The sequence below is a fragment of the Ascaphus truei genome, chromosome 12 (assembly GCF_040206685.1).
Source record: "Ascaphus truei isolate aAscTru1 chromosome 12, aAscTru1.hap1, whole genome shotgun sequence".
Taxonomy (NCBI): Eukaryota; Metazoa; Chordata; class Amphibia; order Anura; family Ascaphidae; genus Ascaphus; species Ascaphus truei.
In genome coordinates, this window is record NC_134494.1 from 48,123,225 (window position 1) to 48,137,440 (window position 14,216).

The 14,216-nt window shown below is 47.2% G+C and overlaps 1 protein-coding gene across 1 annotated transcript in view; it reads right to left on the reverse strand.

The window, feature by feature from the left end:
- Positions 1-11,229, reverse strand: part of LOC142463876 (astacin-like metalloendopeptidase) — a 34,521-nt gene extending 23,292 nt beyond the window's left edge. The window contains exons 1-6 of the mRNA XM_075566693.1: positions 11,158-11,229; positions 9,857-9,884; positions 9,351-9,416; positions 1,607-1,747; positions 811-928; positions 64-242 (exon numbers count right to left, since the gene is read on the reverse strand). Of these exons, the coding sequence (XP_075422808.1) occupies positions 64-242; positions 811-928; positions 1,607-1,747; positions 9,351-9,416; positions 9,857-9,884; positions 11,158-11,229 (604 nt within the window). The remainder of the gene's footprint in view (positions 1-63; positions 243-810; positions 929-1,606; positions 1,748-9,350; positions 9,417-9,856; positions 9,885-11,157) is intronic.
- Between the last annotated feature and the right edge of the window lie 2,987 nt (positions 11,230-14,216).

Genomic DNA, 14,216 nt, shown 5'->3' on the forward strand with positions numbered 1-14,216 from the left:
GTAGGTTTTAATCTAAGGTTGAGTCTGCGGACGATCTGCGGCCCTCGTACGTGTGCGGTTTACCATCTGGGATGTGCGTCCACTTGATGTCCACGTAGCTGTCACGGTCACTCCTCGTGTGCTCATGGATGAAGCCCAGCACGTGATTCAGCTCGTGCTGCACGATGCCTTTGGATATGCAGCCGGTACTCAGCAGTGACAGATCCTGAGCCCCTCCAATCCTGCCCAGATAGGACCAGCACCTAGGGGGAGGTGGGTGGGTGTCTCAGCATTATTTGTGTTCACTTGTTTTGTAGCCCAGCACTGCTTGGTGCTGTGACTGTGCAGAGATCCTTAAACACCTCCCAAATTTGGAGATTTATATCGTTTGCAACAATGCACTTAACCCCCTGGGAATGTCACTTCCTCAGCTGTCTAATTATAATGGTAACTGTGACTGTATCTGTGTATAGCATGAGACATACAGTACACACCTTGCGGTGCATGCCTCTCTTTCCTTATACCTTTCCATGAACTCTGTAGCCCAGATGTGATGATCTCTGTTTCCTTCCGCAGTAAGGCTTGAATCAGTATTCTTAATAAGCCCTACACTATCTATTGCTTCAGCGAAGCTAAGCATATGGACACTGGTAACCTGTTTGGGGCCCCTGAACCCCCCTAAGACGGTTCAAAGAATCACTGCACACAGGGTATAGTCAACCAGGCCATGTCCGCCATCTTTATCTATATTTGTAGAGTGCAGAGAAAAGTGCACACAATGTTTCGGGGGGGGGGGAGGTGGTGTCCCTTTGCCAGGCAGTTGGTACCTACCCGTCAATGGAGCGGATCTGGATGTAGTCTGTCTCTGTGTTCCGTCCCACAAAGCGAATGCAGGTCAGGGTGATGTACTCCTGGATGGCCGAATAGATGATTGCAGAGTCAGCAGCCGCTGGAGAGAACCAACAGAAGAGGTTCAGGATCACACTATCCCTATTATTTAGTTCTCTGTGACGGATAGGGTTGTTAACTTTAGGATTGTGATACCTGCGAATGGACCAACAAGACAGAGTTCTCCCACGGTCTAGATGTGCCCAGGTTTTTAAGAACTCCTACAGTAAGTTCTTCCTTCTTCAGTTACTTTGTAACCTACAATACAGCTGGCGAACAGACAGTCAGATGTATGACTAAAACTATGAAGAACTCCCATGTTGGTTAGTTAAAAGGTCTCACAATCTTATAGGGACATTAGGAGGCTTCAGAGACACAAAAGGGTCCAAATACAGTATGAAAACATCAGTCATATTCTTCTGTTGCTATGACAATAATGTAAATAATACAGCATTGCTTCTTTTCCACCATCCGTTGAGAGCTGACTCAATAACACAAAACTAGAGAAAGGGGACACACCATTGTGCAATGGGCACATTGATCCAGCTTGTGTAGATTAGATCTGGTGCTGTTCACCAGGGATCTGATGAGGATTATATAAAAAAAATCTACCCCCAAGAATGGGTGTGGCACTATATATAATAATACTATGATTGTTATATACATTCATTGGCTGTGATATATACTGAAAAATAAAAATACGGGCGGAGGTTTTAAAGCAGTTTATTTATTCACTTACTGTAGTCAGGTGAAAGGGTGTATGGCACATGGACAGTTCCCGCACTGGACTTAGGCCAGAAGCAGCCTCTCCCCGGGCAGCCCAGAGCACTGCGACTGAGCCGTATAGCGATATCCCCCTGATGAATCAGCTTCTTACTCCCTGCGAGGTGAAAAAGTTTTCTTTAATACAGACCAGGCCATAAATATTCTCCACAGCCGCGCATGGGAAGTGCAGAAATCATTGTCAGTGTCTGTGTCACTGTGTGCCACTGTGTGTTACTGTGTGTCACTGTGTGTCACTGTGTGTCACTGTGTGTTACTGTGTGTCACTATGTGACACTGTGTGTCACTGTGTGTCACTGTGTGTCACTGTGTGCCACTGTGTGTTACTGTGTGTCACTGTGTGTCACTGTGTGTCACTGTGTGTTACTGTGTGTCACTGTGTGTCACTGTGTGTCACTGTGTGTCACTGTGTGCCACTGTGTTACTGTGTGTCACTGTGTGTCACTGTGTGCCACTGTGTCACTGTGTGCCACTGTGTGTCACTGTGTGCCACTGTGTGCCACTGTGTGATGATCGGGACAGACTCCATGGGTCTGTTCTGTTTGCGTCACAGTGTTAGTCTGCACAGTGAGCAATCCCTTCCTTCTGCCCATGCCGAGAGGGTCTGACTTCACAGATCTATTCCATCCAGGTCAATGTCACTTTGTGGCTGGAAAGTTTACTTAATTCCTGGAAGGGTTTTTTCTACATGTAAAACAGAAAACAAAACGACGCACTGACATGAAAACCTAGGTGCCGCACGCCTTGTTATAGCTCTCTTCCTCTAGTATTTATCTAACACTTTAAGCTATTGCCAGGTGTATGCAGATGGTTAAACTAACCTGATACTCTGTGAAACATGTCCAAAAAGCATCTTTTGATGTTCAGGGCACCATCAGATGTGATACATAGCCCCTTTTTGCCTTATCTCCTGTCTATGTTACCCTGTGAATCAAACGTTGCTAGATACTTTGTAGTATGTTTCACTTCAACCCCGCACTGCCACAGGGTTCTGCAATTCCTCTAGGGTTGCCAGGTAGCTTCTCCAAAAATACTGGACACAATGGTGAAAGTTGCGATGTGCTCGGGCCACACACACCCATCTCACGTCTCTCCGCTCCATGATGTTTCCTCCTCTCCTTGGCCTCACCCCCAGGCTCCTGCCACCTTGTTCTGATTGGCTGCATTACCCAGCAGCAGCCAACCAGGGTGGAGTAAGCTGCCCAGCCTCCTAGCAGCAGCCCTGCTCTCTCCCTGCTCAGGGAAATTCTGCGGTTCCCCAAGCCGGTCAGGTCACTATGTCCAGAGACGTAATACTGGTATACACATACATGTCAAGTATCACCTCTGCATTTTACGGGACAGAGTGTCCAAATACAAGACAGTCCAGTCCAATACTGGACACCTGGTACCCCTAAATCCCTCCCCAATGCGTGGCAATTTACTGTCTACACAGGGCCATAGTGGAGAAGGAATGGGCAGGAACAGAGTTATATTAGCCGTGGGAATGGGGTACCGGCAGTTCCATATTATTTATTTATTTATTTATTTATAAAATATTTTACCAGGAAGTAATACATTGAGAGTTACCTCTCGTTTTCAAGTATGTCCTGGGCACAGAGTAAAACAAATAATACATGGTTACAAATACAGTTACATAAATGAACAGGGTATACATTATATACAAGACATTGCATGCACAGTTAAAGAAAATATATATTATGAGCGTATGAAACAGTTACAGACCAGGTTAAAGTGTGAGACAGCCTTAGATTTGAAAGAACTTAAGCTGGTGGTGGATATGAGAGTCTCTGGTAGGTTGTTCCAGTTTTGGGGTGCACGGAAGGAGAAGGAGGAACGTCCGGATACTTTGTTGAGTCTTGGGACCATGAATAGTCTTTTGGAGTCTGATCTCAGGTGATAGGTACTGCATGTGGTAGGGGTGAGGAGCTTGTTCAGGTAGCTGGGTAGCTTGCCCAGAAAGTATTTGAGGGTGAGACAGGAAAGGTGAACTTTGCGCCTAGACTCTAGTGATGACCAATCTAGTTCTTTGAGCATTTCGCAGTGATGTGTGTTGTAGTTGCATTGGAGAACAAAACGACAAATTGAATTGTAGAGGGTGTCAAGTTTGCTAAGGTGGGTTTGAGGAGCCGAGCCATATACTATGTCTCCATAGTCAATAATTGGCATTAGCATCTGCTGTGCAATATGCTTTCTGACCAGGAGACTTAGGGAGGATTTGTTCCTGTAAAGTACCCCTAGTTTGGCATAGGTCTTGGTTGTCAGGGTATCAATGTGCATCCCGAATGTTAAGTGGGAGTCAAACCATAAGCCCAGGTATTTAAAACAAGTGACAGGTGTTAGGGTGGTTTTAGCGTTGGTTCTAATCAGGAGCTCAGTCACTGGAAGCTTTACAAATTTAGTCTTGGTCCCAAATACCATTGTTACAGTCTTGTCAGTGTTTAAAAACAGTTTGTTTTGGGAAATCCAGTTTTCGAGTCTCAAAAAGTCAGACTGAAGTATGTGTTGAAGGTCAGAGAGGCTATGGCTGTGTGCATACAGGATTGTGTCATCTGCATACATGTGTATTGAGGCTTCCTTACAAGCTGTGGGAAGATCATTAATGAACACTGAGAAGAGTAGGGGCCCCAGAACAGAGCCTTGCGGGACACCACAAGTGATATCCAGGGGGTTGGAGTTAGAGCCTGAGATGGACACATGTTGGGATCTTCCTGATAGGTAGGACTGAAACCAGTTTAAAGCATGTTTCCCTATTCCAGAGCTCTGGAGTTTGTTAAGCAGGATAGCATGATCAACTGTGTCAAAAGCCTTTGCAAAATCTAGGAATACTGCACCAGTGAGTTGTCCCCGTTCCATTCCACACTGGATTTCATTGCAAACTTTTAGCAGGGTAGTTACGGTGGAGTGTTTGGGACGAAACCCAGACTGGAATTGGCTAGGGAAATTTGTCTTGGTGTAGAAATCGCTTAATTGGGAGTGGACACATTTTCCCATAACTTTGGATAGAATTGGGAGAAGTGAGATTGGCCTGTAGTTTGAGACAGTGTTTTTGTCCCCACTTTTGAAGATTGGGACAACTCTGGCAGTTTTCCAGGTCTTAGGGATATGGCCTGCAGACAGGATAGAGTTGACTATGGACGCAATTGGTTTGGCAATGGCTGGGGCACCAAGTCGTAGGAACCTAGATTGTAGTAAGTCGGGTCCACATTGGCTGCTTAGTTTTAGTTTGAGGAGCGCTTGTGTAATCTCCTCTTCAGATACTGGGCTAAATTGAAAATTGTGGGCAGTGTTGGGAGGGGGTGGGACTATAGGGGTACTCCCAGGATGAGATTCAGGTTTGGGGTTTGTGCTGCGTTTCGCTAATAAGTTAGTGGCACACCCCACAAAGTAATCATTGAATGCATTTGCAATGTCAGTGGGGTTTGTCAGAGTAATATCCCCCTTAGTGATATTACTTGGTTGTTGATGGTTAGGAGGCTGGAATATATTGTTGATAACCTTCCAGAAATTAGCTGGGTTTGATGTATTCTGGAGGAGATTGTCAGAGTAATATTGTGCTTTTGCATGCCTTGTTTGCCTTGTGCACACGTTCCGCAGGCATCTGTAGTGATTGAGATCCTTGGTAGTGCCAGTTACTTTGTAGCTTTTCCACAAGGCATCCCTGAACTGGTAGAGTGCTATAAGGTCAGGTGTAACCCATGGAAGGTGGGCCCCCCGTACCCTTATTTTGCGTAGTGGAGCATGGGTATCGCAGAGTTTTAAGAACTCGGATTGGAAATAGTCGAGCGCTGAGTCAGGGTCGGGGATTAAATCGATTCTGTGCCATGGGCAGTTGGTAAGGTCATCCAGAAACTGTTGTGGGTTAAAGTTTTTAAATGTTCTAGTGAGGAGAACTTTGGGGCTTGAATGGGGCGGTTTAATTTTCCTTACACATTACACTATTGCATGGTCACTGAAAATGTCAGGAAGGATGCCAGAGGATTGGATTCTGCTGGGGTTTGAGGAGAGAATCCAGTCTAGCAAGGAATGATTATGCGACTTCAGGTTTATTCGTGTCGGTTGGGAAATGAGTTGCGATAGGTTAAGTGACTTGAGTTGTATCTGGATTTTGTGGTTTTTAGGGTCAAGCCAATTGAAGTTGAAATCCCCAAGAACTAGCAGCTCACTCTTCTCATTCAGAGAGGAAATGGAGGCAAGAAATTGGGTGATATCAGTCAAGGATTGTAGAGGGGCTTTAGGGGGGCGGTAGATGCCAGCAAGCAAGATGGGCTTAGAAAAGGGGAGGCAGATTTTGCCAACTAGAGTTTCAAAAGAGGGTGGACTTGGTGGGCAATGTAGCAGTGTAAATTGTAAGGTGTCTGCAATATAAAATAACACCCCTCCTCCTCTCTTTGACCTATCTCTCCTAAAAATGGAGTATCCCTGAATGGCGATATTTGCATCAGGGGTTTTAGAGGATAGCCATGTTTCTGTAAGAACGATGGCTTTGGGTTTATGCATAAGGCACCATGCCCTTAGTTCGTCTAGTTTGGGCAGCAGGCTCCGGATGTTTATATGGGCGACAGATAGCCCTTTTTGGAATTTAAAGGTGGAATTCTCAGGGGCATGGGGCAGAGCTGAAATGGGAGGACCTGGGTTAGTTTCAATATCACCTGCTAGAGAGAGTAATAGTATGAGAAGAAATTTGGGTAGTTGTTTACAAGTTGTAAATTTGTGGTGTTTTCCATTAGAGTGAGCAGTGGTTGGTGTGCTGGTTTTTAGAGTTCTACACCAACATTCCATAGATAATGAAAGGCTTTTGAGTAGTCCAGGGTGTATGGTGATGTTGGGTGCGGGCCAGGATGGAGGAGTTTGTAGTGGATAGAGGGAGTAACATCTCCATGAGGCCAGGAGAAAGAAAAAAGTTAGAAGACATAGCAGGTTCATGATGCCAGAGGTAGGCAGTGTTGCATGGAGCTGTTATGAGCAGAGTGAGTGTGTGCAGACTAAACAGCAGGGGTGAACCTGTACCTTGTCATGTGTTTTGCTGCATTGCAATGCTAGGGTCAAGTCAGGGTTTCAGTGTTTTGTGCAGTCAGTTTTGGGAGAGGCTGCAGTGAAAGAAGTTGTAAAGGGGTGGGGGGTTAAACTATGCAGGCTAACAAGCATGGGATCATAGTGTGATCTGAATAGCTTACCATTTGTTGTCTTGAGTTAAAGAGTTTGCAGAGAAAAGCAGTCCCCAGTCACCTCTAGTCAAACTGTAGTCTAACTGTATCACTTAAAAACCTCACTTTAAATGCCTCACTGCCTAATGCAGTTCTAATTGGCATCAGGAGGGTCACTTATGGAGATAACTCAGGGGGCAGACAGTATATATCGCCCCTCCAGTTTTAGTGACTGTTTTGGTGTGCACTATTATATACTGTATACATACAGTGCTAGCTGTTCATTCTCTGACCTGTGAGTTTTTTGTTTCAATGTATGGGGTATATTCACTAAAGTGCAATACCCTCAGGTGTGATGCTTCTGTGCATTGTAACAATGAGGGTGCATGTTTGCATATATTTTTTGTTCACAGATGCATCAGATTCAATCTCACCCACCCCAGTGTACATCTGCGTTGCCCCAAAGGTGCACAGCCTTTGGTGCAGCCGAAGGGCAGCCAAAGGGTGTCAGCCGTTCGCTGATGTTAAAGTGATGTTAAAGCTGCTCTATTTCTATCTGAAACTCATAAGCCCTTTATCCCCTGTACCCAATTTTCCAACTCTATCTGTCCATGAAATTCCTGTGAATTCACTGTATCACCCTGTTCTTTTAATGTAACCATGTATTTTTTATAACTCTGTGCCCAGGACATACTTGAAAACGAGAGGTAACTCTCAATGTATTACTTCCTGGTAGAAAGTGAGGTCTCCCAAGGAGGGAAGGAATGGGACTCAAAGCATGTGGGGTGCACTGAGAAAGGAACAAAACGGATTACAGGCAAATCCTGCAGTTCCTTAACCTGAACAATGTTGATAATACAGCAGGGGGCACCCTAAGCAAGTCTTAATATGACTCCATAAGCAGATATAGGAGTCTGGTGGAGGTGTAAAGAATCCCAGTCAGATAAATGCAATGTAGCAAAATGAGAAATCCAACATCCAGTGGAAACCTCCTATTGCCAAGACTTCATCCATATAACAGGATAAACAAGTACTCACATAGAGATGAGGAATCCTTCTCGTTTAGTGTGAGTCCACTCTATTGTTGAGGAATCTTCACTTGATGGGTGCCATCCCTAGAGGGCGTAGCGCTGTAGAGGTAAGCATAGAGAAAAAAAGGCAAAAAAAAGCTTTTTTGCCTTTTTTTCTCTATACTTCCTGGTAAAAGATTTTTATAAATAAATAAATAAATATATGTTAATGGGTGTAGGTGTATGTAAGCGGAATGGGACATTTGGATGTGGCTGCTTCGCCGCGTCCAAATGACCGCCAGCATTCGGCCACAGAGGGACCCTCCGCCGGAGCTGATCCACCGCTGGAACCTCGACCGCCGACCGCTTCTAGGAGAAGGTAAGTTATAGTGGCTGGGTATGGGGTTAGTTTTAGGTGTTTTAATGGTTATGGTATGGGGTTAGTTTTAGAGGTTTTCGTGGTTACGCTAGGGGGTTATCTTTTAGGATTTTAGTGGTTAAGCTAAGGGGTTAGGGTAGGGAGTTTTAGGGTAACGGTTTAGGGTAGGGGGTTTTAGGATAAAGGTTAAGGTTAGGGACGATAGGAATTATGCTTGTTTTAACGTTTTTTATTGCAGCCTAACCCAGATGCGGGTTCCTGGGCCTGGTGGGGGACAAAGCATTTACAAATACTCTAAACTGCCCAGCTCGTAGATACAATACAACGTACGTGGTATAGTTCTCAGTCAACATAGTGCTTTTCAAATCTGGGCCCCACAATCAGTGCCGTCTTAACGCATGGGCACGTTGGGCAGTTGCCCGGGGCCCGCGAGCATAGGGGCCCCACGCTAATCTATGCACAGACCAGAATTTAACACTAATTTTCCGATCACCCGCCTCAACATTCAAATCCCCCGCTAACACGGTAGAAGGAGAAAAATAACGAGAGTAGCGGAGAGGGGCGTGTCTGCATTCGCGAGAGAAATTTTGCAGGGCTCTGTGCACTGCTCTGCCCGGGGCCCTATAATGCTGTTATGACGACGGCCCTGCCCATAATACCTTGGATCTGCTGAGAGTTCCTGAACCTTTTTTTTTTTAGGACTCTAGCACAGAGTCTACGTGAGATTTTGCTCCATGGGGTCTACGTATCAAGCCAATTCGGGGGCAAAACTGGGGTCTTTTCATCTTTCACCTATGTATCAAAGCATTTGCACCAATTATGCCCCATCTGCCCCAGCTTGCACCTTGGGGAGAGTCAGTAGGAGGAGTTGGGGGGGGAGTTACATGGGGCACAGATTATAATGAGAGGTATCACATTCTGCGTCTCTCTGCACCACTCTTTTCCCCTTATATTTGTCTAAAAAAAGCTCTGCTCTAAAAAACAGAGCAGCCTGTTTAAACACCACTTTTCTATATGTTGAGACATAGAACCCCACCCCCCTACACCCCATACATCTCCTCTTCCTTATAAATTTACCCATCAGAACCTTTGAGTCAGTCCATGCTGGCCTGGCATGACATGGACACATGCATGCACATGCATTCACATGCACACATCTTGTACCTTGGTTGCTTTTAGTGATAATACTGCACACGTCCTCTCCATCTTGTTCAAGTCTCCCATTGCCTTCTGCGGAGAGACAAGCACACGAATCACCTGAATGGTCACCTTGTCCTGCTCTTTGGCCTGTAACCAGTTCACTGCAAGCGGAACACACTCCATTGCTAGTGTGCCTGGCCCTGAAGAGTTTAATGCTCTTACAGTGGAGGGATTCCCTGCGAGTCTGTCTGATAATGAAAGGGTGGTATGGCAAGATGCTTATCTATCAGAGAGAGGGTTAATAGAGCTATGCTCTGTCGATCTCTCTGGATTTAGGGGCATTCATAATACTGAAAAGGGATAATGAGGCTCTATCCAGGTGTCACTGTTATTGGGAGGGTTGAGTGTGTTAAACATGGACTTGTAAAGGGTTTGGGATATCTAATGTGGATTCAATGGCAATAAGGCATGGTAGGAGTAGGGTTACCACCAGGTAGTTCTCCATGACTCCGTTTGGAAGTAACACTCACCCTTCTGGTTATCGACGGCAATGGAAATCTGCAAAAGCAAAATAGTCATTGTGATGACCACTTTATTTCCATCAAATCACCTTCAACGTTGACACTACGTGGCTGGGTTTTTGGGTGGGGAGAAGATGGGGTCCGCTGGAGATACAGTGAGTAAAATGTACCACTAAAGGAGAGAACTCGAGTTTTCACAACAAGGAGTCTGCAAACCACTGAAGTCATCCCAGAAAGGTTTGATCAAAGTTACAATTGTAGTACACAGCAATCTATCAATAATCCATTGTTTTCTAAATGGTGGGAGTCCACTGGAGATACAGTGAGTGACCACAGATTTTGTGGTCCATGTATAAAGTCGATATAATTCAGCCGTAAAAACACTGCACCAGATGGTGTAATTGTCTTGCCCTATAATTTCACCACCTCTGCTTCAATTCATAGACCCCATAATGTTATCGGGAATTCAAGACCATTTCCCGGTTGCAGGCAAAAATGAGCCATGCTGCAAAATGAGCTGTGCCACTCTACTACACGCAACATACACGCAATGTACACGCAGCACCTTGCAAAGTAATCACGTACATGGTGTTTCCATTGGCCATCAAAACTGGGGTTTTCCAACCCGAGCACCAGGACATAATCTGCATTATGTCAATAATGGGCTACAGGCAGTCCTCGTTTTACAACGCTTCGCTTTACAACGAATGGCTTATCCAACGCTGTGCAATGCATACCTATGTTCATTTTTACAACGCCAAAACGGCTTATCCAACGCTCTTACGACGCTTTGCAACCTTTTGTATGTGTATATATACATACACATTTCACATAAACAACGTTGCAAAGCACCGTAAGAGCGTGTATATATAATATTATACTATATAATATTATTTTATACTATATAATATATTATATTTTATGTTATATTATTTATATATATATAATACAGTATATACACTATATAATTTATGTGTGTGCTGCATATCTTATAGCTTGCATAAAATATTTGGTGTATTTTAGTGTTAAAAATGCCTTCAGGAACGGAACCTTTCATTTAAACAGCGTTCCTATGGGAAAACGTGTTTCGCTTTACAACGTTTCGCTATCCAACGCCATTTCGAGTAACACATTGTGTCGGATAACCGAGGACTGCCTGTATTGTGTTTGTGTGGATCCGGTCCTCATATTACACATCAGTGACATACAAATTTAGGGGGTTGCGTATAAAGACATAAATGGGGCAAAACAAACTGCACCGCATGTATCAAAGAAAACATCCTTGATACATATTCCTTTTAGCATCTCACCTGCAAAGGTAAACCGCTGGCCGCTCCTAGCAGACAGGATAGGAAAGGGATGTATATTCCAACATCCACCATGATGCTGTGTAGGTAAGGATCCTGCCCCCCTCTTTCTCTGCATCTCCGTATGATCACCATGATATGATATGACCCTCTTATCCAAGGATTGAAGATAATACCAACCAATCAGCTGGCAGGATGAGAGTGTTGACGAGCTTGGACAGGCACACAAGGAAGTGGAATCCTCTTACCAGCACAGTATCATATTATTTTCATGTTTCAACCGCAGGGTAAAACACATCTCAGGGGATATGGGCAGGTAATTCAGGTTCACCCATGGAGGGTTATTCATTCAACTGCGATAGTGCCGATCAGGACACGGCAACTCCAACTTACTTCAATCTGAAATATTGCAGTTTAATGAATAAATCGGTCCCACCATGCCCGCCATAGAAAGAGGGGGCCTACAGAAATAACCCTTTCCTTGCCAAGAGGTCCTGTACAAATAAGTGTGCTTTCCGCACTCTGCATTGCGCTCTTATCCTGCTTGGGGCGCCACACCAGGGTCGGCTTGATGGCGGTTCTATCGGTGTGAGTGCAACGAGCAGCGTGGTTACAGAGGCCCCGCGGTTACAGAGGCCCCGCGGTTACAGAGGTCCCGCGGTTACAGAGGCCCCGCGGTTACAGAGGCCCCGCGGTTACAGAGGCCCCGCGGTTACAGAGGCCCCGCGGTTACAGAGGCCCCGCGGTTACAGAGGCCCCGCGGTTACAGAGGCCCCGCGGTTACAGAGACCCCGCGGTTACAGAGGCCCCGCGGTTACAGAGGTCCCGCGGTTACAGAGGTCCCGCGGTTACAGAGGTCCCGCGGTTACAGAGGTCCCGCGGTTACAGAGGCCCCGCGGTTACAGAGGCCCCGCGGTTACAGAGGCCCCGCGGTTACAGAGACCCCGCGGTTACAGAGGCCCCGCGGTTACAGAGGTCCCGCGGTTACAGAGACCCCGCGGTTACAGAGGCCCCGCGGTTACAGAGGCCCCGCGGTTACAGAGGCCCCGCGGTTACAGAGGCCCCGCGGTTACAGAGGCCCCGCGGTTACAGAGGCCCCGCGGTTACAGAGGCCCCGCGGTTACAGAGGCCCCGCGGTTACAGAGGCCCCGCGGTTACAGAGGCCCCGCGGTTACAGAGGCCCCGCGGTTACAGAGGCCCCGCGGTTACAGAGACCCCGCGGTTACAGAGGCCCCGCGGTTACAGAGGCCCCGCGGTTACAGAGGCCCCGCGGTTACAGAGGTCCCGCGGTTACAGAGGTCCCGCGGTTACAGAGGCCCCGCGGTTACAGAGGCCCCGCGGTTACAGAGGTCCCGCGGTTACAGAGGCCCCGCGGTTACAGAGGCCCCGCGGTTACAGAGGCCCCGCGGTTACAGAGGCCCCGCGGTTACAGAGGTCCCGCGGTTACAGAGGCCCCGCGGTTACAGAGGTCCCGCGGTTACAGAGGCCCCGCGGTTACAGAGGCCCCGCGGTTACAGAGACCCCGCGGTTACAGAGGCCCCGCGGTTACAGAGACCCCGCGGTTACAGAGGCCCCGCGGTTACAGAGGCCCCGCGGTTACAGAGGTCCCGCGGTTACAGAGGTCCCGCGGTTACAGAGACCCCGCGGTTACAGAGGCCCCGCGGTTACAGAGGTCCCGCGGTTACAGAGGCCCCGCGGTTACAGAGGCCCCGCGGTTACAGAGGCCCCGCGGTTACAGAGGCCCCGCGGTTACAGAGGCCCCGCGGTTACAGAGACCCCGCGCTCTTCCCCACAACAATGAAACTGATTGCAGGGGTAGAATGTGGGGGCCTCTGTATGAGTCTTTCACCTTGTCCGGCGGCATCTTCTCCTACAGTGTCCCGTTATCATGGCGCCATGATGTAAAATGGCGTCGCATTGCCACGACAACATGACAGAATGGCGCATGGCACCATGTTTGCCACAACAATGTGATGTTGCATTGCCATGACAACATGGCGCTGTGACATCAAGTGACTTATTGAGTGGTGAATCTCTGCGATGTCATGATGCTGAGTTGTCTGAGGAGGAGATGCCAAGCCGGACAAGGTAACAGGCCCCGCAAAAGCCCCTGCACCTAGCCCTGCGCAAATCACAGCGGCCCTGGCCACACACCGTATATATCCACCAAATAAAGATCCTATTTCAGGTGTTGATACTTTTTAATAGTTGTTCATGGTTACAGCCGGGTTACATATTATGCAATAAGGTTTTAGATGCACTGTGTGGTTACGGACGCTAGGACTCTGTACCTCACCTTAAGATCGCGATTATAGTAACTGCGACGACATGCCATGAGAATAAATCTGTGGATGTCAATGATGGCGGCCATAGTGCACGTGAGCGCAGGCGGGATGCAGAGCGACCACGTGGCAGAATTTTCAAGCGTCAAATTAATTCGTTTTTTCCCTCATGATGGCCGCGTCACATGAACGGTTCAGCCAATGAGGGTGAACCAGCCTGGTGACGCATCTGCCACGGCTCCCCATCGGCACCCCATTTGCTTCCAGCTCAGTTCACCCATCACTCGGGCGAGAGGCATGTGCGTCTACTATAAACGCAGCCTTAGGAAGATCATCTTCACGCTCATTGCCAACAGCGGCTTGGTGATACTCAACACTTTGTTTCTCACTGGCCTGCGTGCCTGAGAGTTCCCCGCCTGAGCAGGGTGAGGAGAGACACTATTACCCGGTGAGAAGAGTGCGCCAGGGCTCAGCGCTTCCATTCATTTCTGTTGCCTATGTATGTATCGTTTAACTGATATAGCAGCAGCGCTGTATGCAGGATGTACACGAATTACAATGAAAGGTAAATACATCACAAACAATGGGGATACGTGCAACAGGTAACTGACAAGATACGGCAAAGGGAGACTCTGCCCCAAAGAGCTTACAATCGAAGTGGATGTTTTTAACACTTTATGGGAGACTCACAGAGACATACAGTAGCTAATGGTATCAGGAGAGGAAATTCAAGGACATTACACGGAGATGATTTACTTCCTGCTGTAAGTGATAGATTTG